Source organism: Dendronephthya gigantea, unplaced genomic scaffold (assembly GCF_004324835.1).
Source record: "Dendronephthya gigantea isolate DGI-Jeju-01 unplaced genomic scaffold, DenGig_1.0 000000F, whole genome shotgun sequence".
NCBI lineage: Eukaryota > Metazoa > Cnidaria > Anthozoa > Malacalcyonacea > Nephtheidae > Dendronephthya > Dendronephthya gigantea.
This window is the reverse complement of record NW_021163010.1, coordinates 981,342-1,003,094: the sequence shown is the minus strand read 5'-3', so window position 1 is coordinate 1,003,094 and position 21,753 is coordinate 981,342. Positions and strand designations below refer to the sequence as shown.

The following is a 21,753-nucleotide window of genomic DNA, read 5'->3' as shown; positions in this document are numbered from 1 at the left end:
TACTGGTTGGGGGTCTTCTATCCAGTTATAATGGCTCTGGCCAGTGGCAACTGCAATCTGGTGCGCAGACACAAGATTAAGACCTCGTTTACACGAAAAAAATTGGAACCCGTCTTGAATTCGTCCCGCTTGGCAGTCCTACGTCAGGAGTATGATAGTCGAGAAATACCAAAAGAGGGTCTTTTCTCCGCCCGGCGCAACTTTCTGCAGTGGGCAGTTCAGTGGCAGTGGGTTGACCAGACGCGTGTGGTTGTATCACATTATATGCGTTATTATTTGAAGTATCAACCACAGTTTCAATATGGCAGCAGAGAAGAAAGCGAGCGAAAATGGCGAAAAGAAACCAGACTTAGGACTCCTCGAAGAAGACGATGAATTCGAAGAGTTCCCAACTGAAGGTATGGATTTTTACATGTAGAACCTAGATTGCCTGTCAATGCCATTAAAAATCACCAAAAGCAATGGTTTGTATAAAATATTTCATAGCTTGGACTGGTGAAGAAGAAGATCAGGACGAAAACCATATTTGGCAAGATGACTGGGATGATGACACTGTTGAAGATGATTTCTCAAACCAGTTAAGGTACAGAGAGGATTAAAATCTATAAATTCACTTCTGATGGATGCTTTATAGTGTGTATAGTTTTCAAATTCTTAGTCTCAGTCTGGAAATAACTCCACAGCTCTTTAATAACTTTATTAAAACGCACACATACATATATAAGCATGACTAATACGGAATGCTTACAGAAAATATGATAACGAAAAGCTGACCCACAAACAAAAAGTTTATGTAGAGTATGAATAAGAAATTTTAATTTATATTTAACCTTGTAGTAATTCTATAGTTGTGCCAAAAATGGAAATATGTTATCACCAGTCATCAAAAAATTGTATCTGACTTTGTATTTTTAAAAATTTTTGTTTAGAGCTGAACTAGAAAAACATGGATACAAAGTTGATCAACCAGAAACAATGAAAACGTAATGAAAGGAGTTGCATTTAGACAACATTGTTGTACAGAACTTTTGTGATTCTTTTAATTATTGATTTAGCATTACATTGTACTGTAAGCTTTTATTTTTAGTGACCACTATATACTGTACACAATTTCAATAATGGTTTCTTAGCATTATACAGCAGGGTACACAAAAGTATGTCAAAGAAGAGTAAAAACTTGCCATTCTCAAATAATTTTTGACAGTGTTTCATTGTGGAATTAGAGCTTCCCACTTGTGGATTGGGTGCACATAATCATTAATGGGTTTCATATTTGTATCTTGCCTCCACTACTTTTCGCTGGTTAGGTTAATCTGATAGACCTACATAGTACAAATCAGTTGTCACTACTTGATTGGTTCAAGGTCTGTTGAAGGTATTGGTAGTAATATCTGAGTCAGGGTAATTTCAGTGACAAGATCTTTTTCCCCCTGAATTTTGGAAAGAGACGTTGGGTATGAGCGGTTGAAAGGCAGTAAAACCAGCAATATACCTTTAGTTGGCATAGTTGCAAGTTCAGTTACAGACACCCCCCCTCCTGAATATAACAGCCTGCGAACAGGCGTGCTCTGCTATTCATCATGTAGATTTGTAAGAAAACTACTCAAAGAAATACGGTTTAATTTAAAAATGCGTGTCCTAACACACAATATGCTTATGTCTAACATTAAAGGTGTTAAAAATGGATATCCATTGCTCATTGAAGTAAGTTTTGTTATATGGATTTTTAAGTTATACATACTTGACCATGCATGTGGGCCATGGCTGCCATCTATTACATAGATAATTTCATGATTTACATCTCTTGGAGAGTATTAATGTTGATCAATTTGTACTGATAATTTGTTGGACACTAATCAAAGTGAACACTAAAAAATCTGTATCCCACTTTTTCATGACATCAGTTGTTGGATATTGCAATCCACACATGGCTATAAGCTAATCAGAAGCTCTGAACTCTTTTTATTAGATAATAATATTATTTACACTAGGCTTTGGATATTACAATTAATGAAGTTGAATTCAATGCACAATTCATATCACGTATGATACCCAGATTGGATTGGAGTGCTGTTGTCCAGGCTGCCAAACAGGTATTCAATTTGACATTTGTGGTACATAAAGCTTATAATCATTATGCAAATGTAATCTTTCAGGCACAGTAAACTAACATTGTGCTTTGGATGTTACTAAACTGTAGTGTGTTAATTTTGAATGTCTAAAGTTTCTATTTGCTTTTGTTCATGACTGGCAAATGCCCAACTAGCTTGGAAAGGGTGAAGATTTTCCATGTGAAGTTGTTCCAGATTTTGAAAATGATGAAGACTTTCTCAGGAAAGCACACCACATATTGTTGGAGGTGAGATTCTGTTCCTATTGGTCAAACTTCAGTCACATATTTGTACTTTTGCATTATATTACACATATGTTAAATTACTATGTGCCGAACTCTAAACTATTATTTTGTCCAACCACTGATTTGTCTATTGTAGTGTAACAGCATTTTCATGTCTCTCAGGTTGAGGTACAAAAAGGTTTCCTAATCTGTCCAGAGACATCAAGAAAATTTCCTGTTGAGAATGGTATACCTAACATGCTACTAAATGAAGATGAAGTATGACAGATCCACAGAATAGAGATAGTAAAAAATTCAAGAGAAATATTAAATGTGAATAGTTCAGAGATATTATTTGTGAATTGTGATACATTCAGCAACATTTTCTAGTATGCATCATTTCCTCTGTGTTAGGCATGCTCTCATCTCTCTCTCAATTCATGTGTTAGTTACACCCATCATATAAATAAATTTAGTTAGTGGACATTTATCGAAACAATGTAAAGAGTTGAAAAAAATAAGCTTGGATGTTTGTAAGTAATTAAGTAATAAGCTTGGATGTTTGTAAGTAATCTCAAATTTCTTAATTGCTTCTAATTTCCACAATTAGAATTGTCTTACAAAAAATTACTTTGTTACAAGGCTTGGGATGTTTTATAAATAGATATGCATGTTGACTGGACATGATATTGATGATAAAGGATGGGGTCAGGTGTGCTCTTTAGCGTTGTATCATATTTCCCAGAAATACACACTAGACTAAATCGTAATGTTACTGTTATAGCTGAGGGGACTTTGCTCACCCAACTACCTCACCCTGCCACTCCCCCAAGATGCCCACAATATAAGACACTTGGGTCATCATCTAAACCACTTGACCAACCGTGCAACGAGTACTGCGAAAGTGGTAGTCAAAATTTTATCATACAAATTGTTGGAGTGTTTGCAACACTCTAAACAAGAATAAATATATAACAGATGTTGAAAAAAATAGACATACACAATCACATTCTACCGAAAGAATGGCCGGATCTTAAGGAGGTTAGAACAAATGTAAAACATTTGATGAATATTATTTAATACCGTACGTTCCATAATTAACTTTGAACTCCAAAATTTGGAGCATAAATTGGTACGATTATAGAATATCAGAGCAATAGTCCATTATGTTAAAGATCTGTTAGATGATCAATTTTAGAATGTAGAACCGCCCCGTTCTTTAAAAATAGAGTTTATTCTTGTTCTCTGGAAGTCTAATTCAAGGTACATGTATCTAGAAGATTATATGACATTCACTGTTAAGATGTGCGTTGCAATCGCCAGGTATTCTATAATGCTCCGCTCTGTTGTTAATCAAGTATTGGGACAACTCGAAACAAACAAGTTACAAGAACTTTGTTAATTTGATGAGTTCATAAACTCATCAGTGCAAGAACTTAGAACTGCAGAGGGCACCCTTATTTTGGCATGGGCATGCATGTGGTAGCAGTCCTGCACACCTTTTGTTACCCTATAATAGTATCATATACATCCACAATTTGATCTTAATTTTCATTGTAACGGCTATTGTATTATTATGATTGATGCATGATCTTTGCATTAAAAATAACTAATAATACTTATATTGTTTTCCTGTGGATCTTCCTGCTCTTATAAGTTTAAGCGAGCTTAATTGCTCTGTGTGGTTGCTAACTTGCTATGCTGAAATGAATGTGCCCTTTTCTAAAACTCCCCCCTCAGCCCCCCTTAGTCCACCACCCCTGAACCAACTTGTTTCAGGATTGCATGGCACAACAAATTTAGTATGTACATAATATTAAATAATTAATTATTTAACACATATTTTTAAGAGCTTTGGGCAATACACAGAACCAAATGGTTGTTAAGACTATTGTGTGTGGCCTGTGCTCACCATTTAGGCCCCAGCACTATAATCAAAGGGTCTCTCTAAGCATTCAAAGAATCAGGTATTTTTCCCCTCTTGCCCCCTTCTCACTTGTCAGGATGGTTGTTCTACAGATGCTGCACTAACTTGATATGCAGTACATGCCAAACACAACTTGTTGACAAGAGGCAATTTTTAATCAAAAGGAATACATGGGAGGTGCATGTTTATTTCCACTCCTTATTTGTAATCTATATGATGAAATTACCCCCCAATATTTTCGTATGAAATATTTTCCAATCTAAATATTTAGTGTATCATTAAACATAATTTATTTTCAAGCTTTAATATTAATTTAATGTCACTTAATTATTTTAACTGGTTGTCTTAGTGATTGGCCTCATGTTGTTGGTTGGAACATCCCATCTTTTTAAAATATTTTAACATTGCACTCATGAACATTCATTATTATTTAAAGCAGGATCTTCCCCACTTGCAAGCCCTGCATCCTTGTTTTTTGGGGAATTCTGACATGACTATACTAATACTAGATTTACTGAGGATCATGCGCATCCTAGCTCATACACTACTACTTATTATGACGCCTTTAGTCCAAACAACAGAAGTCGGAAATGCGGATTCAATCATTCATGAAAAAAAAAACAGTGAAAAACAATTCTGCTGTACTGGTTAATGCTTCGAATGCTAGCCTTTTTCGCAAAAATTACATTCAGTTTAAGCTTCGTACTCCGAAATTTTGGAATGAATTCACGTCCTTCGACAATTATATAACAAATCAGTGAATGGAGAATGGAGTTTCATTTCTATACTTCTTTTTTACAGAGGTACGGCTATGGTGGATTCATTAGATTGCATCACCATTGCGAGGTAAAAAAAGTGTGTTGGTACTTGGGATTGTCGGACTGTATCAACCACTGATTTGTCTATCCTTTAAATCGGTATAGATTACCATATGCGCAGCACAGCGAATGTACGTTTTCTCCAAGTGCATGACTGACGTTGCGATTTTCTTTTGTACTGCTTTCGAACTGCATCCTTGTGAGAGTTTTTCTGAGAGAACAGCTTTTCCGTAAACATGGACATAGATTTACAATCACAATGTATTAGAACACGTTTACACTTCATTTTAGGGAAAGGCCGAAATGTGGAAAGATGAAACACTCTTCCGGGTTATAGATGAAAACTGTTGGAACCCAGAAGCAAGAATAAAGGAAATGGATGAAACAGGTATGCAGGTTTAATGTGCACTGGAGTTGCCTAGTTTTTATGGGTATATTATAGGTCTTTATATACTCTATACGTATAGTATATACGGGAGTCGCCCATGGTGGTGAAGTAGTAGATGTTTTAAAATATAAGTAACGTAGTACTTGAGTCGTATACTTTTACTCTTGGTAATATTGCCTGACCCGGAGCCTTGGAGATGAAGTTTCACTTCAAGTTTAACAAACTGAATTTTCCAGGCGTTACTGTGCAAGTTTTATCAACTGTTCCTGTTATGTTTAGCTACTGGGTAAGATTTCATCCTTTCATTTTCAATAATGTTTTATTCCATCTTTCATACCAGTTTTATTTTTACCTAAGGCAAAACCTGAGGACACTCTTGACCTATGTGAGATCTTAAATGATGATATTGCAGCGAAAGTTTCATCCCACCCGAAGCGGTTTGTTGGTCTAGGAACATTACCAATGCAGGTACATTTCTCTGTTATACATTAGAATGAAGGTTTATTACTCTTAAAGTCCGAACTGCTACCACTGGCTTCTTCACAGGGGTATATACATATAACGAGACATTCTTGTACATTCTGAGAATGTAAGGTTTTCACTAAAACAAAGGATTTTATCCAGGCTCCAGACCTAGCAGTTAAGGAACTGAAGAGATGTGTTAAGGTGAGGTATTATACTATTATATGTGGAGAAATGTGCACGTCGCTTTGGAGAAATGTGTAAAACCACGTTAAAACAAATTGTCCAAATTTAGCTATCATAAAGCTCATTTACTGAGAGTTTGCATGTGCAATATTTGCTGGGATTTTTATTGCGATTTTCGTCTTGCAATGCAAGTTGCAACTGTATTAAGTGGCCTTACTTTGTAGGAACTCGGATTTCCAGGAGTTCAAATTGGTTCACACGTAAATGAGTGGAGCTTAGACGCTCCCGAACTTCGTCCAATCTTTGCTGTGAGTTGTAGTTAATTGTAAAATACTTATTTCAAACTATATTTAATATATAATATTAATGACATAATACATAATATATAATCTTAATTTCATTTGCACCGTATTTTAAATCCATCTGCACTGTATTATTTCCTCCGAGCTCAGTACCACAATGACTTTGCCTGTCGGCAAAGCATATTAGGTACAATGTTGAATGATCATGCATGTAGTAACATTCAATAATTTAATTAGGCTGCTGAAGATTTGAACGCATGTATATTTATTCATCCTTGGGATATGAATCAAAGAATAAAAAAATATTGGTTACCTTGGTTAGTGGGTAGGTTACCTGCTAATTATATTCAGTATTTTATATTTCACAATTTATAAAATTAATGACTAATGCGAATAATAACGGAATAACCGTATCACTTTTTTTTCATATTTCTAAATGTTTTTTTTATAAAGAAATGCCAGCCGAAACGTGTTCAGCAATCTGTTGCCTGATATTTGGAGGTGTTCTAGAACGTTTTCCAAAGTTGAAAATTTGTTTAGCTCACGGAGGTACGGTATTGTCGGTATAATATTAACCGTATATTAGCTACTTGTTCGTATATTACTTGTTCGTATATTACTTCACCATTTCTCTCTAGATTAGCGTTAACTTGATCACTTCTGCAAGCTAAACTATGCATATCATTCGTCAAATATATTAAATTTAGATTTTTCTTTTAGGTGGCTCGTTTCCTTATACAATTGGCAGAATAATTCACGGTTTTGATGTAAGACCAGATCTTTGTGCCATCGAGAACAATATTTCCCCCAAAAAGTACATTGGTCATTTCTACACTGATTCATTAGTACATGATGAAAACGCTCTTAAATTCCTTGTGAACCTTGTTGGTGAAGTAAGTCATTATTTTAACAATATGGCCACTTTTTCTGTTCCATGTGTTTTTTTTCATCAGTGCAGTGATTTAATTATCTTTTGCTGTACAGGATAAAGTTATACTTGGAAGTGATTATCCCTTTCCACTTGGAGAGCATAAACCTGGTGGTTTGATTCAGTCAACATATAAAGATAATCCTGAGATTAAGGTAGAAATTTATCACTGCATACTGAGCATGCATTTTACAAACCAGCGTGGAGATGTTTGGTTGTGTCAAAGTCAAACAATAGAACCGTTAGATCGTTGAAATCTTGTCACAGAAACTCGCACACATCCCTAATCAATCTATCATTTATTTTTAGGCAAAATTGCTGTACAAAAACGCTATTGAGTTCCTTGGATTGGATGAAATCAAGTTTGCATAGACAAGCATATGAAATCTTCTCTAATAATTGTAGAACTAAGATAAAGTATTTGGTGTAGATTTTGTGGAACATAGATTATTCGCTAATATCTTGCAGCAGCCCTGCCTCGAATGATTCAAATTTGCAGTTTGCTTTTACACCTTAGGGTTGACCTTAGGGCAGACACCTCTCGTACACACAAGCACGTGAAAGTTTGAAACCTTCTAAGCTGTTGCATAATTTATTTTATGTCAGAAAAAGCACATCAAATCGTCAACAGAATCTAACCCTATGAAACGATAAGTATCATATGTAAATTATTTCAAATTCAAACTTTTACGTGTGCGAAAAAATTCAAATGTAGTATAATCGTTCCCAAGCCCAAGGTTTTCCGGTTCCCTGATCTGAAAAATTAGAATTGAGCCCGCGTTTAGGCAGTCGGCTGCAGTGGTCGGCTGATGTAAGAAGAATTTCCAAAACAAAATCTCTCTTTGGTTCCACTGCCGGTTGATTGAAGGACGTTATTGTCTGATCGCTGAATGCTACCTTGTTTGTTGAGGAAAAAAACATTACAAAGTGCGTCTCACATTCCTACTTATATCAGGACGTGTTACTTTTCAACCAAAGTTTTGAAAAGAAACTGGAATAGCATTGGTAAAACAATCGTTGCTCTACGGAACATGGGTAGCAAAGATAATTCTCCCAATATTGATACTTTGAGATCCTCGGTGAAAGAACAGGTATTTAAACATTAAAGATGATTAATCACTGTGTGATTGGTCCATTCAATTGCCTTTAATAATTTTTGTATATCCGACTCTGGTTGTATAAAATTATGTACAGTCAACCTCTGTTGTTGTAAATGTTGTCACGTGTACTTTTACGATTTGTCCACTATAATTTACTTGGTGTGAAACAAGTAAATGAAATCGAATTGTAATGTCCTCAAAAGCTACCGTTCTTTTACTATGCCAAAATCATATTTGGATTATTCTGAATCACTTACTGAACCACAATTACTGGCGTTACTTGCTCGATCTTTACAATATCCCTGTAGTAGTGACTGGTGAATTGATTGGCCCTGATTGATATGCTGTTTATCCTGGAACTTAGGAAAATATGTGTGCCTAAATACTACCGTTTATCTTGAATCAGAACATGCCATAATATGAGTCTTTGGGAAAATGTAGATTAGGGGCAGGGTAGTACTTTCCTTTATATTATAACATGTATTATTGGCCAGTTTTATTGAGCCTGATAATATACCGTATTGTCAATTCATAGAAATGATAGAATGTAGAATGTGTATATAGAATGCAACCAGGTACAATGTATTAAATAAAATGCTCCTGTGTACATGGTCATTAAATCTCTACATGGCCACTACAAGCAAGCAAACTTGGAGAATTGTAATTCTGCATGTTGTCTGCTGTTTCCAAAAAGAAATGTTTTTCTAAGTGTTCATGGTTATGATTAGAATTTGAAACCCTAAATTATGATTGAAATATCAGAAGGAGCTTTCAAGATAACTGCTTATATGTTTTTATTAAGCAGCCTGCCAATCAAAGTAAAACAGTAACATACGGTTCTATAAACCTTCAGAAAGTCAGGCATGCATAGACATAGACTCTTGATTTTATGTACTAAATAATTTGCCTGTAAAATCTAGGGAGATCTTATACGAAAGTTGAAGGAGGAAAATGCCGATCAAATTCAAATACAACAAGCTGTCAGAGAATTGAAACATAGAAAGAAAGTGTTAGAGGAGAAGGTGTGTTTATATTTCTCAAATGTTCATCTTGTGTGATTTGATAAAATGCAATCTGTAAGACTATTTGACTAACTAATAAAATAGACTATATATTCGTTTCTTACATGGTAATAATTCATGCATTTTCAGGAATTATTGTCAGACTCAAGATTTACAAAATTTGACCGACCTAAGTTTGAGGACTTCCTAAAGAGACGGTTCTTTTTTGCACCAGCCTTTGAGATTTATGGAGGTATGGCAATGTCAAATGCATATGCATATATGTCTGCTTTACATTAAATGCCAGGGCATGACAAAGGTAAATTTTTGCTTGGTAATGTGGCTGGTATGCTGAACCAAATTACTTGATCTGAATCACTTGGGGGTACTCATATTTTGCCATACACCACAGACTTTGGGAAAGTCAACTCTTTTACCCAAATGATATTTTTAAAATTTCCAGTCTAAATTTCTTTGATCTCTCTAAGGGCCACTTGTGTATATGGTATTTAACAACATTTTATACTGAAATATTTATTTTTAGGTGTTGCAGGCTTATATGACTATGGACCTTCAGGTTGTGCAATTGAAGCAAATGTCTTAAACTTATGGAGGTCTCATTTTGTGCTAGAAGAACAGATGTTAGAAATCAAGTCCACACAACTTACACCTCATGTTGTTCTCAAGTAAGGCTGCTTTACATTTGTACATTTTGGAAGGTACATTCTCATCCTGGTACACTGAATGATACTGATTGTGCATGGTATTCATTTAAGGGCATCTGGTCACGTGGATAGGTTTACAGACTATATGGTCAAAGATGTAAAGACTGGAGAATGTTATCGCGCCGACCATCTCTTGAAAGGTGATTGAACATTGCCATGATTGCTGACAAACAAAAACAATATAAGTTAATTTGCTCTTCGTACCAAAGGTTTTAAAGCGCAATTCTATCACATCTATTTTTCTGAATTTAGCTATTTTGGAAGGCATTATAAATAACAAAAACACTTCAGTTGAGAAGAAGAACGAATGCGAACTCGTCCTCGCGCAGGTAATTAACAGCAGGGACAGCCAGGAGTTGAGTTGACCACCCATCGATGAATTTTTCGCTCGTGATTAGTTAATCCATCGTTTATCTGATCAATTATTTGATCGTTTCATGTTGCTTCCCTAATGGTATTGTGGTCAAGGACATTCTTGACGACTGATACGTCTTTTTATATACGGTATTTCACGCCATCTTCGACGTTCTCAAGCTAAATCTGTTAGTTATACTGGCATCATTACCTGAACGTTGTGCGAGTTTGGTCCGTGGGTGGCGACCAATCTTAACGAAAAACTAAGAATAGTTATGTTTTTCAGCTTGACGACTACGACCAGCCGGCACTGGCCGCAAAACTTAAAGAATACAACGCCAAATTTCCTGGAACCAATAATGACATTACTGAGCCTGCTGAATTCAATCTCATGTTTGGGACTTCTATCGGACCTACTGGACTCCTTCAAGGGTAAATATCATGGTTCGTTTTCTCTTGTTTCAGCTGTTGATTGACGGAATATGTTTGTCTTAGTATTGTGCAGTAGGCTAATTTGAAAAAATCTTTTCACAGAGTAATTATTCTTCTGTTATAAAATAGTCCAATAGGTTTAATATAATCAGGTCGCATCCTCGCCTATTCCCGGCATTACCATCCTTACACATTAACCACGCTTGCTTGCGTCAGCTACCTCTTTAGCTCAGTGGCAAGAGCATTGCACCTGCATCGCAAAAAGCGTAGGTTCGATTCCTGCCGGAGGACCGATAGTTGACTCATTTTTCCATCAACTGTTCCTGGCTTGAATTTCCGACATTTTTGTCTAGATTTTTACGTCCAGAAACGGCGCAAGGAATCTTCGTGAACTTTAAACGTCTTTTGGATTATAATAATGGAAAACTGCCTTTCGCTTCTGCACAAATTGGGGGTGCATTCAGAAATGAAATATCTCCTAGGTCTGGTTTACTTAGAGTCAGGTTAGTAATAATGCACTCGTGTTATTATATAGTAGTGTTATCTTTTGTGGGATGATCAACTCCTCCAGATGATCTTAATACAATACTTGGGGTAAAATTATCTAGATCATCAAACAGTGAGAAAAGTTTGATTTTTTGTGCTTTTCGATCAACTCGATATTTGGCTTGAAATCAGTTGAAAGCTGGGTTTACATTGTTTAAAACGAATTAGAAAATGTGTACCATACGGACTCTTATATGAATTTTACTTTTCAGAGAATTCACGTTAGCAGAAATTGAACACTTTGTTGATCCATCAGACAAAAGTCATCCTAAATTTGAGAATGTGCAAAACGTTCAAGTAACAATGTTTCCCGGTTCGTATCAAATGAGTGGCAAGCCAGCATTTGAAATTACCTTGAAGGAAGCGTATGAAACGGTAAGTAGATGTACTCGTATAAATGTTCTAACAACTTTTTAACGCAACCCGTATTGCACGGTCTGGTATTAGCTAATCACACCCTCGTTCTTTCTCGTATCTAGAATGTAATCAACAGCACTACAGTTGGTTATTTTATTGGCCGAGTTCATCTCTTTCTGTGTAAGATTGGGGTTGATCCTTCTCGGTTAAGATTCCGTCAGCATTTAGCGAACGAAATGGCGCATTATGCCTGTGATTGTTGGGATGCAGAAATTAAGAATTCTTATGTAAGTATGAAAACAACATTACTATTCAATGAAATGTTGTCATACAGTACAGTATGTAGAGCCAGTGGGTTTTTGACGCAAGAAGGAAAAGAAACGTAGAATTTTTGGCCGGGCGAAGTACATCTTATAATTTGTTTTAGGTAATCTATACTCGGTATTAATATATTGCAGGATTCTTTTTAGGGTTGGATAGAGTGCGTTGGGATAGCAGACCGTGCTTGTTATGATCTGAGTGTTCATACAAAATCAAGTGGAGTAAAGTTGGTTGCTCAGGTCGACTTAGCTGAACCTGTATCCAGATTTATTATAAATTTTTGTCTTCATTTTAGGGTAAACCTTAATCACCGTGTTTTAACACACATGTACATCTCGGGGTTCTCTTCATTTTATAAGAAACGTGGGGCAACTTGTTTATTTTCTTCGATATATTATGTAATAGATTTCAATATCTTTGAAGCGAGAATTAAATCATTCTAGCTTAGGTGAACGTATTCAACCTTAACTTAGTATCCAGACTACGGTGAAAGTTGTTGAACCTGTGTTGAACAAAGCACCAATCGGAAAGTCATTCAAGAAAGATGCCAAACAAGTCACTGAACATTTGACAAACTTGGCGGAAAGCGATCTCGATAAATTAGAAAGTTCGCTTGATCAAAATGGGTGAGTCATTACCAGACTAGTTGTAAGCGACTTTGAATGGTATTGTAATATATAGTCGTGCTTTATTTAGAACTTACGTAATTAAAATTGGAGAAAAGGAATACACAATCACGAAAGACATGGTCAAGGAGGTTAAAAGATACGAGAAAGACGTCCACGGTAGGAATTTTCTGCTCTTAATTAGCTAAATAATAGCACATAATTTACAACTTAACTACCACAAGTCAGCTGTATATATATGTATATAGCTACCAACAGTACTGGTCGAACTTAAGAGAATCTGAAAAAGAAACTGTAAGGTCTATATAACGCACCCGTGTACCCTACATACCTGAGGCCATGTTCCTCGTGTTTTCTATACATACCTGAGGCCATGTTCCTCGTGTTTTCTGTACATACCTGAGGCAATGTTCCTCGTGTTTTCTATACATACCTGAGGCCATGTTCCTCGTGTTTTCTATACATACCTGAGGCCATGTTCCTCGTGTTTTCTATACATACCTGAGGCCATGTTCCTCGTGTTTTCTATACATACCTGAGGCCATGTTCCTCGTGTTTTCTATACATACCTAAGGCTGAGATCCTAGTGTACCCTACATACCTGAGGCTATATTCCCCTTGTGTACTCTACATACCTGAGGCCGTGCTCCTCGTGTTCCAGCTATACATACCTAAGGCTGAGATCCTAGCGTACGTACTTACCGCTTTTTCAATATGACGCCTTGGCATGCATGCGTCTATAATTGAAACGTTGCGTTATTTGTTAATGGCTTTCATGTTGAGTCAATTTTTTTTCAGTTCGGGAAGTTGAGCCTCATGTAATTGAACCATCTTTCGGTATTGGCAGAATTATTTATTCATTACTGGAGCATAACTTTCACATAAGAGAAGAAGACGAACAAAGAACGGTTTGTTACATATATGTCACCTTTCTCAGAAAATTTTATTCATTCTGTTTCACATATCGGTTCCCCGACGCAAAATCATCTAATTTTATTTCTAATTAAAAATACATCGTAACTTCAGGTACTTTGGGGTCGTCTTGACATTTAACTTTGTCTAATTGTGTTTTATCTGGATGCTCAAGTCACGACAAAATTTATTGACTAATAATTTTCTTTCTTTTAGTGGCTCTCTTTACCTTCCATGATCGCTCCGGTGAAATGCTCTATTCTCCCGCTGAGCAAAAACAAAGAATTCGATCCTTTTGTCAAAACATTATGTATGTATAACCATGCAATCTCCCTATGAAACTAATTCTTTTATTGCAACTTCTAGCTATGATATAAATTGGCAATATTGTTTTAGTGGTGCATCTAATCTTACTTTTGCTTTTAGCCAATCGCCTGAATGAGTACGATATCAGCCACAGAATTGATGACTCTGCAGGTTCCATCGGTCGAAGATATGCACGAACTGATGAGATTGGTATCCCATTTGGTGTCACAATAGATTTCGATACCGTCAATAAACAACCTTCTACAGTTACTTTACGTGAACGAAATTCAATGAAACAAATTCGACTTCCGGTGAGATAAGTTACGCCTTAATTAATAGGCTTTTTTACCCAATCTACTCGTAAGACGATAGCTATGAACAGCTTTAAGCTCAGCTCACGCGAGAGCTCCTGGTCATGTTAACTATTTCAAAAGACAGTTATAACTACTATTCAAACACCAGAGAAATTTGCATGCTCAGGTCACCTCCTTCCGGGGTCGTTATCTCTCGTGTGCGTTGGCGTTGAAGATCGCAAATATTGTGTCAAGCATAGATTTTCGTCAATTTTTGAAATTTCAAAATTCGGTTCAAAATACTTCAAAATGGTTTAGAACTGTGTAGAATTGCATTCTTTCATGAAAAAAACATTTGAACACAAAAAATCATACTTTGGTGAATTTCAAAATTTTGGGCAAATCGGCAACGGGGGACCAAAGGAAAAATCCTGATTTCGTCAATTTTTTGAAATTTCAAAATTCGGTTCAAAATACCTCAAAATGGTTTAGAACCAAGAAAAATTACATTCTTTCATCAAACAAAAACATTTGAACACAAAAAATCATTTTAGGCAAATTGGTAACGGGGGACCAATGAAAGGAAAAATCCTGAGTTTCGTCAATTTTTTGTTGAAATTTCAAAATTCGGTTCAAAACACCTCGAAATGGTTGAGAACTAAGTAAAATTACATTATTTCATGAAACAAAAACATTTGAACAGAAAAAATCATACTTTGGTGAATTTCAAAATTTTGGGCAAATCGGTAAGGGGGGACCAAAGGAAAAATTCTTATTTTCGTCAATTTTTTGAAACTTCAAAATTCGGTTCAAAACACCTCGAAATGGTTTAGAACTAAGTAAAATTACATTCTTTCATGGAACAAAATCATTTGAACACAAAAAATCATACTTTGGTGAATTTCAAAATTTTGGGCAATTCGGTAACGGGGGACCAAAGGAAAAATCCTGATTTCGTCAATTTTTTGAAATTTCAAAATTCGGTTCAAAATACCTCAAAATGGTTTAGAACCAAGAAAAATTACATTCTTTCATCAAACAAAAACATTTGAACACAAAAAATCATTTTAGGCAAATTGGTAACGGGGGACCAATGAAAGGAAAAATCCTGAGTTTCGTCAATTTTTTGTTGAAATTTCAAAATTCGGTTCAAAACACCTCGAAATGGTTGAGAACTAAGTAAAATTACATTATTTCATGAAACAAAAACATTTGAACAGAAAAAATCATACTTTGGTGAATTTCAAAATTTTGGGCAAATCGGTAAGGGGGGACCAAAGGAAAAATTCTTATTTTCGTCAATTTTTTGAAACTTCAAAATTCGGTTCAAAACACCTCGAAATGGTTTAGAACTAAGTAAAATTACATTCTTTCATGGAACAAAATCATTTGAACACAAAAAATCATACTTTGGTGAATTTCAAAATTTTGGGCAATTCGGTAACGGGGGACCAAAGGAAAAATCCTGATTTCGTCAATTTTTTGAAATTTCAAAGTTCGGTTCAAAATACCTCAAAATGGTTGAGAACTGTGTAGAATTGCATTATTTCATAAAAAAAAACTTTGAACACAAAAAATCATACTTTGGTGAATTTCAAAATTTTAGGCAAATCGGTAACGGGGGACCAAAGGAAAAATTCTTAGTTTCGTCAATTTTTTTGAAATTTAAAAATTCGGTTCAAAATACCTCAAAATGGTTGAGAACTGTGTAGAATTGTATTCTTTCCTGAAAAAAAAATGTGAACACAAAAAGTCATACTTCGATGAATTTCAATCCTGTTTTCGTCAATTGTTTGAAATTTCAAAGTTCGGTTCAAAATACCTAGAAATGGTTTAGAACTAAGTAAAATTACATTATTTCGTGAAACAAAAACATTTGAACAGAAAAAATCATACTTTGGTGAATTTCAAAATTTTAGGCAAATCGGTAAGGGGGGACCAAAGGAAAAATTGGGGGACCAAAGGAAAAATTCTTATTTTCGTCAATTTTTTGAAACTTCAAAATTCGGTTCAAAACACCTCGAAATGGTTTAGAACTAAGTAAAATTGCATTCTTTGATGAAATGCTCCATAATCAATGATCAAACACCATACTGCCTTTCTTTGTCAATCGAAAATACACCAAAATTCCTTTCGGAAGTGCCCCATTACACATGATGAATAACATCTGCATCGTTCCAAAGAATTTCAAATTGCTTGCACTGGAAAAATGTTTGCATCTTCCCTATAACTCACAGTTGAAAATACTCCAAAATTCCAGTCGGAAGTGCTGCATAATCAATGCTCAAACACCATACTGCCATTCTTTGTCAATCGAAAATACACCAAAATTCCTTCGGTTCAAAACACCTCGAAATTGTTTAGAACTAAGTAAAATTATATTCTTTCATCAAACAAAAACATTTGAACACAAAAAAATCATACTTTGGTGAATTTCAAAATTTCGGGCAAATCAGTAACACGGGGGAGAAAAGGAGAAATCTTGATTTTCGTCAATATTTTGAAATTTAAAAATTCGGTTCAAACTTCCTCGAAATGGTTGAGAACTAAATAGAATTGCATTCTTTGATGAAACAAAAACATTGAACACCAAAAATCAAACTTTGGTGAATTTCAAAATTTTAGGAAATTCGGTAAGGGGGGACCAAAGGAAAAATACTGATTTTCGTCAATTTTTTGAAACTTCAAAATTCGGTTCAAAACAATTCGAGTGGTTTAGAACTAAGTAAAATTACATTCTTTCATCAAACAAAATCATTTGAACACAAAAAATCATACTTTGGTAAATTTCAAAATTTTATGCAAATCGGTAACGGGGGACCAAAGGAAAAATCCTGATTTTCGTTAATTTTTTTTGAATTTCAAAATTCGGTTCAAAACACCTCGAAATGGTTGAGAACTGTTTAGAATTGCATTCTCTCTACTACTAGAATTCTGTGTGTGTGGGCTCATTTTTTTCACTAGGTTTGGCATATAAAAAATTTCAAATCAAAATGTGGCCAAAGCCTTTTTTCACGCCATTCCTTAGCTGCATGCCGCCACTCCTTAGGCTCAGTGATTATCGGGGAATTTTCCTTCGGCGAATAATTGTTAAATATTCGCTAATCATCTACTATACCACTTCTCGTCGTTTTAGACATCATATTTTTCATTATAATGTTAAATTGTCCTGGGAAACTCAATACAACAACGGAGAAGTTTGCGCAATCTAAGACTAACCAACTACACCAGTGAACTTGATAGCTCTCTCAATAATAATTTTATGAACTTTATAAGCTGTTATGGTTTTTTTAGATTGACGTTTTGCCAAATTCAGTTAGCGACCTCATACGCGGGGGACGAAAGTGGGAAAGTATGGTCGATGAGTATGGAATTTTTTTAGGACAAGAAACAACGAAATGAAGAGAAGATAAAAAATTTAGTTGACTGTTGTATAATGTGGCGCATGCAAAGTATCTCTTGGCAAATACTCTTTTACACGCTCTGGGAAAATTGAATAAAATATATTCAAAGGAGATAAAATTAGTCTTTTAAAAGGTATGCGACCAAGCATGCATTCCGTATTTAGTGTCATTGGGTATGGTTATCACAAACAGCAGTGTCTGTTTGTTTTATGGGTATCTATCTTCCGACTTTTAACTGTTGCCGCTTTCCCTGACAGTGGTGAAAATTCTGTTTCATTTATTTTTTTTTTTGTGCAATTTTTTTTTCATGTCAAATTTATTTTCTTGTGTCAAATTTTTTTTCCTATTCCGACCCGACCTAGGCAGTATAATAATATATATGTAAGATTGGTATCAACACACAACCTAGTGGCATGGTTACGGCTACGGCCTTTCCAGGTTGATATTTTTTCTTGTGTCCAATTTTTTTTCTTGTGTCCAAATTTTTTTCCTGTCAATTTTTTTTACGTCAAAATTTCTTCGTTTTCTTCGATTTTTTTTCTTTCCACCGGAAGAAATATATATCGTAAGATATCAACATATGATCCGGTGCTCGGTGGCCCAGTGGTTAAGGCTACGGCCTATCAGGTTGTAAGGGTAGGTTCGAATCCTGCATGGGAAAGGTTCGATTTTTCCCACCGAAATTACTATTTAATTTAAAATTCATCGAAAAGGATTAGGTCAAATAGAGAACAATAGCTTTCGACAAATGACGCGGTGGTCTAGTGGTTAAGACGTTCGTCTCTCAATCCGAGGACAAACGTTTCAACTCCTGGCAATGCAACAAAATTTAATAGCCTGAGAAATTTCGGTGTGATTTGGAATGTTTAAAACAGTTAAAAGACTTCTCGGTCTTTCCGAAAGACTGTAAATTGAAAAAAATTTGAAATAAAAACTTAAAAAAAATTATCGCGTTCAAAAGTACCTAAAAATTTAAAGAAGCGCACAAGTAAAAAAAATTTTAAAAACACGTGTCTTCTAAAAAGCCTGCAAGTGAAGAAACGGTCAGACGGAAAAAAATTAAACAATTTCCCGCTTTTAAAAAACTCATGTTTACTTACCTTAATTTTTTTTCACGAAAATTTGACAGGGTGATTTTCTCGAGAGTGAAAAAATTTAATTTTTTTCACTTTTTTGAAATTCTCTTAGATTTTCCTTTTGACGAAAAAGTATTTTGTCTTGGGCTACCTGTGTCAAGCCAGACACAGGTAGCCCAAGACAGACACAGGTAGCCCAAGACAAAATACATCTTCGTCAAAAAAAAAATCTAAGAGAATTTCAAAAAAGTGAAAAAAATTAAATTTTTTCACCCTCGAGAAAATCACCCTGTCAAATTTTCGTGAAAAAAAATTAAGGTAAGTAAACATGAGTTTTTTAAAAGCGGGAAATTGTTAAATTTTTTTCCGTCTGACTTTCTTCATTTTCAGGCTTTTTAGAAGACGCGTGTTTTTAAAACTTCTTTTGCTTGTGCTCTTCTTTTAATTTTCAGGTACTTTTGAACGCGATAATTTTTTTTAAAGTTTTTTTATTTCAAATTTTTTTCAATTTACAGTCTTTCGGAAAGACCGAGAAGTCTTTTAACTGTTTTAAACATTCCAAATCACACCGAAATTTCTCAGGCTAATTTTGTTGCATTGCCAGGAGTTGAAACGTTTGTCCTCGGATTGAGAGACGAACGTCTTAACCACTAGACCACCGCGTCATTTGTCAAAAGCTATTGTTCTCTATTTGACCTAATCTTTTTCGATGAATTTTAAATTAAATAGTAATTTTGGTGGGAAAAATCGAACCTTTCCCATGCAGGATTCGAACCTACCCTTACAACCTGATAGGCCGAACCCTTAACCACTGGGCTACCTCAATAACATATATGTTAAGGCTGCTATCAACAACCAATCCTACGGCCCAGTGGTTAAGGCTACGGCCTACCAGGTTGTAAGGGTAGGTTCGAATCCTGCATGGGAAAGGTTCGATTTTTCCCACCGAAATTACTATTTAATTTAAAATTCATCGAAAAGGATTAGGTCAAATAGAGAACAATAGCTTTCGACAAATGACGCGGTGGTGTAGTGGTTAAGACGTTCGTCTCTCAATCCGAGGACAAACGTTTCAACTTCTGGCAATGCAACAAAATTAGCCTGAAAAATCTCGGTGTGATTTGGAATGTGTAAAACAGTGAAAAGACTTCTCGGACTTTGCGAAAGACTGTAAATTGAAAAAAATTTGAAATAAAAAAACCAAAAAAGAATTATCGCGTTCAAAACTACCTGAAAATTAAAAGAAAAGCACAAGTAAAAAAAGTTTTAAAAACACGTGTCTTCTAAAAAGCCTGCAAGTGAAGAAACGGTCAGACGGAAAAAAATTAAACAATTTCCCGCTTTTAAAAAACTCATGTTTACTTACCTTAATTTTTTTTCACGAAAATTTGACAGGGTGATTTTCTCGAGAGTGAAAAAATTTAATTTTTTTCACTTTTTTGAAATTCTCTTAGATTTTTTTTTTGACGAAAAAGTATTTTGTCTTGGGCTACCTGTGTCAAGCCAGACACAGGTAGCCCAAGACAGACACAGGTAGCCCAAGACAAAATACATCTTCGTCAAAAAAAAAATCTAAGAGAATTTCAAAAAAGTGAAAAAAATTAAATTTTTTCACCCTCGAGAAAATCACCCTGTCAAATTTTCGTGAAAAAAAAATAAGGTAAGTAAACATGAGTTTTTTAAAAGCGGGAAATTGTTAATTTTTTTCCGTCTGACGTTCTTCATTTTCAGGCTTTTTAGAAGACACGTGTTTTTAAAACTTTTTTTACTTGTGCTTTTCTTTCAATTTCAGGTACTTTTTGAACGCGATAATTTTTTAGGGGTTTTTTATTGCAATTTTTTTCAATTTACAGTCTTTCGCAATGGCCGAGAAGTTTTTTAACTGTTTTAAAAGCTTCCAAATCATACCGAAAATTTTCAGGCTAATTTTGTTGCATTGCCAGGAGTTGAAACGTTTGTCCTCGGAGTGAGAGACGAACGTCTTAACCACTAGACCACCGCATCATTTGTCGAAAGCTATTGTTCTTTATTTGACCTAATCCTCTTCAAATAATTTGAAATTAAATAGTAATTTCGGTGGAAAAATCAAACCTTTCCCATGCTGGATTCGAACCTACCCTTACGACCTGGTATGCCGTAGCCTTAACCACTGTGCCACGGATCATACGTTGCTACCAACCTTACGATATAGATATTAATCCGCTGGCCCAATCTTTTTAGAAGAACATGTTTTCAATTCTTTTTTTAATTTTGATTTTTTTTTCAATTTTCAAGTACTTTTGAACGCGATAATTTTTTTTCAGTTTTTTTTATTTAATTTTTTTTCCATTTACAGTTTTTTAAACATCGAAATTATACCGAAATTTTTAAGGCTATTTTTTTGCATTGCCAGGACATAAGAAGAAAAACATTTTGAGGCGAGAAAAAAATTGACAAAAAAAATTTTGGGTACAAGAAAAATAATGTCGATACGAAAAACAAATAGAAGACAAGAAAAGAAAGTTTGACGTAAAAAAATTGACACGGGAAAAAATTAACAGGAAAAAAATGTGGACACAAGAAAAGAATTTTGACAGGAAAAAAGTTGTCAGCCTGGTAATGCCGTAGCCGTAACCATTAGGCTACCGGGTAGTGTGTTGATACCTTGTGAATATTTTGAAAAAAAGACCCTAAAAATGGCTTCAAATGCTTCTTCCTGTGCTTCCTAATTTGGGTACAAGAAAAATAATTTTGATACAAATAACAAATAGAAGACAAAAAAGAAAAGACATTTTGACGTAAAAAATTTTGACACAAAAAAAAATTGGACACAAGAAAAAAATTGTCAGGGAAAAAATTGGACAGAAGAAAAAAAATTGTCACCCTGGTAAGGCCCTAGCCGTACCCATGCCACTAGGCCACGGGGTCGTGTGATGATATGAAAATATGAAATTTGACATAAAAAAAATTTTGAC

At 35.0% G+C, this 21,753-nt stretch overlaps 4 protein-coding genes across 4 annotated transcripts; all 4 read left to right on the top strand.

Moving 5' to 3' along the window:
* Positions 1–280: 280 nt before the first annotated feature.
* LOC114526876 (26S proteasome complex subunit SEM1-like) lies at positions 281–1,067 on the top strand. The gene is made up of 3 exons (XM_028548447.1): positions 281–398; positions 487–583; positions 930–1,067. Exons 1-3 carry the CDS (start codon positions 302–304, stop codon positions 985–987), a joined length of 252 nt encoding a protein of 83 aa, XP_028404248.1. The 5' UTR covers positions 281–301; the 3' UTR covers positions 988–1,067.
* Positions 1,068–1,541: 474 nt separating this feature from the next.
* LOC114526782 (multifunctional methyltransferase subunit TRM112-like protein) lies at positions 1,542–2,885 on the top strand. Its single transcript, XM_028548334.1, has 4 exons — positions 1,542–1,704; positions 1,992–2,093; positions 2,267–2,359; positions 2,519–2,885. The coding sequence occupies exons 1-4, from the start codon at positions 1,630–1,632 to the stop codon at positions 2,618–2,620; spliced, it is 372 nt and encodes a 123-aa protein (XP_028404135.1). The 5' UTR covers positions 1,542–1,629; the 3' UTR covers positions 2,621–2,885.
* A 2,498-nt stretch (positions 2,886–5,383) lies between these two features.
* Positions 5,384–7,718, top strand: LOC114518136 (2-amino-3-carboxymuconate-6-semialdehyde decarboxylase-like). Its single transcript, XM_028538075.1, has 9 exons — positions 5,384–5,468; positions 5,809–5,936; positions 6,081–6,134; positions 6,341–6,424; positions 6,656–6,743; positions 6,872–6,967; positions 7,139–7,311; positions 7,403–7,501; positions 7,656–7,718. Exons 1-9 carry the CDS (start codon positions 5,384–5,386, stop codon positions 7,716–7,718), a joined length of 870 nt encoding a protein of 289 aa, XP_028393876.1.
* Positions 7,719–8,149: 431 nt separating this feature from the next.
* Positions 8,150–17,851, top strand: LOC114516052 (glycine--tRNA ligase-like). Its single transcript, XM_028535411.1, has 17 exons — positions 8,150–8,437; positions 9,367–9,468; positions 9,598–9,700; positions 9,992–10,133; positions 10,224–10,312; positions 10,425–10,501; positions 10,813–10,958; positions 11,312–11,461; positions 11,717–11,879; positions 11,984–12,148; positions 12,332–12,439; positions 12,663–12,808; positions 12,879–12,967; positions 13,607–13,716; positions 13,937–14,030; positions 14,147–14,337; positions 17,614–17,851. The coding sequence occupies exons 1-17, from the start codon at positions 8,237–8,239 to the stop codon at positions 17,719–17,721; spliced, it is 2,184 nt and encodes a 727-aa protein (XP_028391212.1). The 5' UTR covers positions 8,150–8,236; the 3' UTR covers positions 17,722–17,851.
* The last annotated feature ends 3,902 nt before the right edge of the window (positions 17,852–21,753 follow it).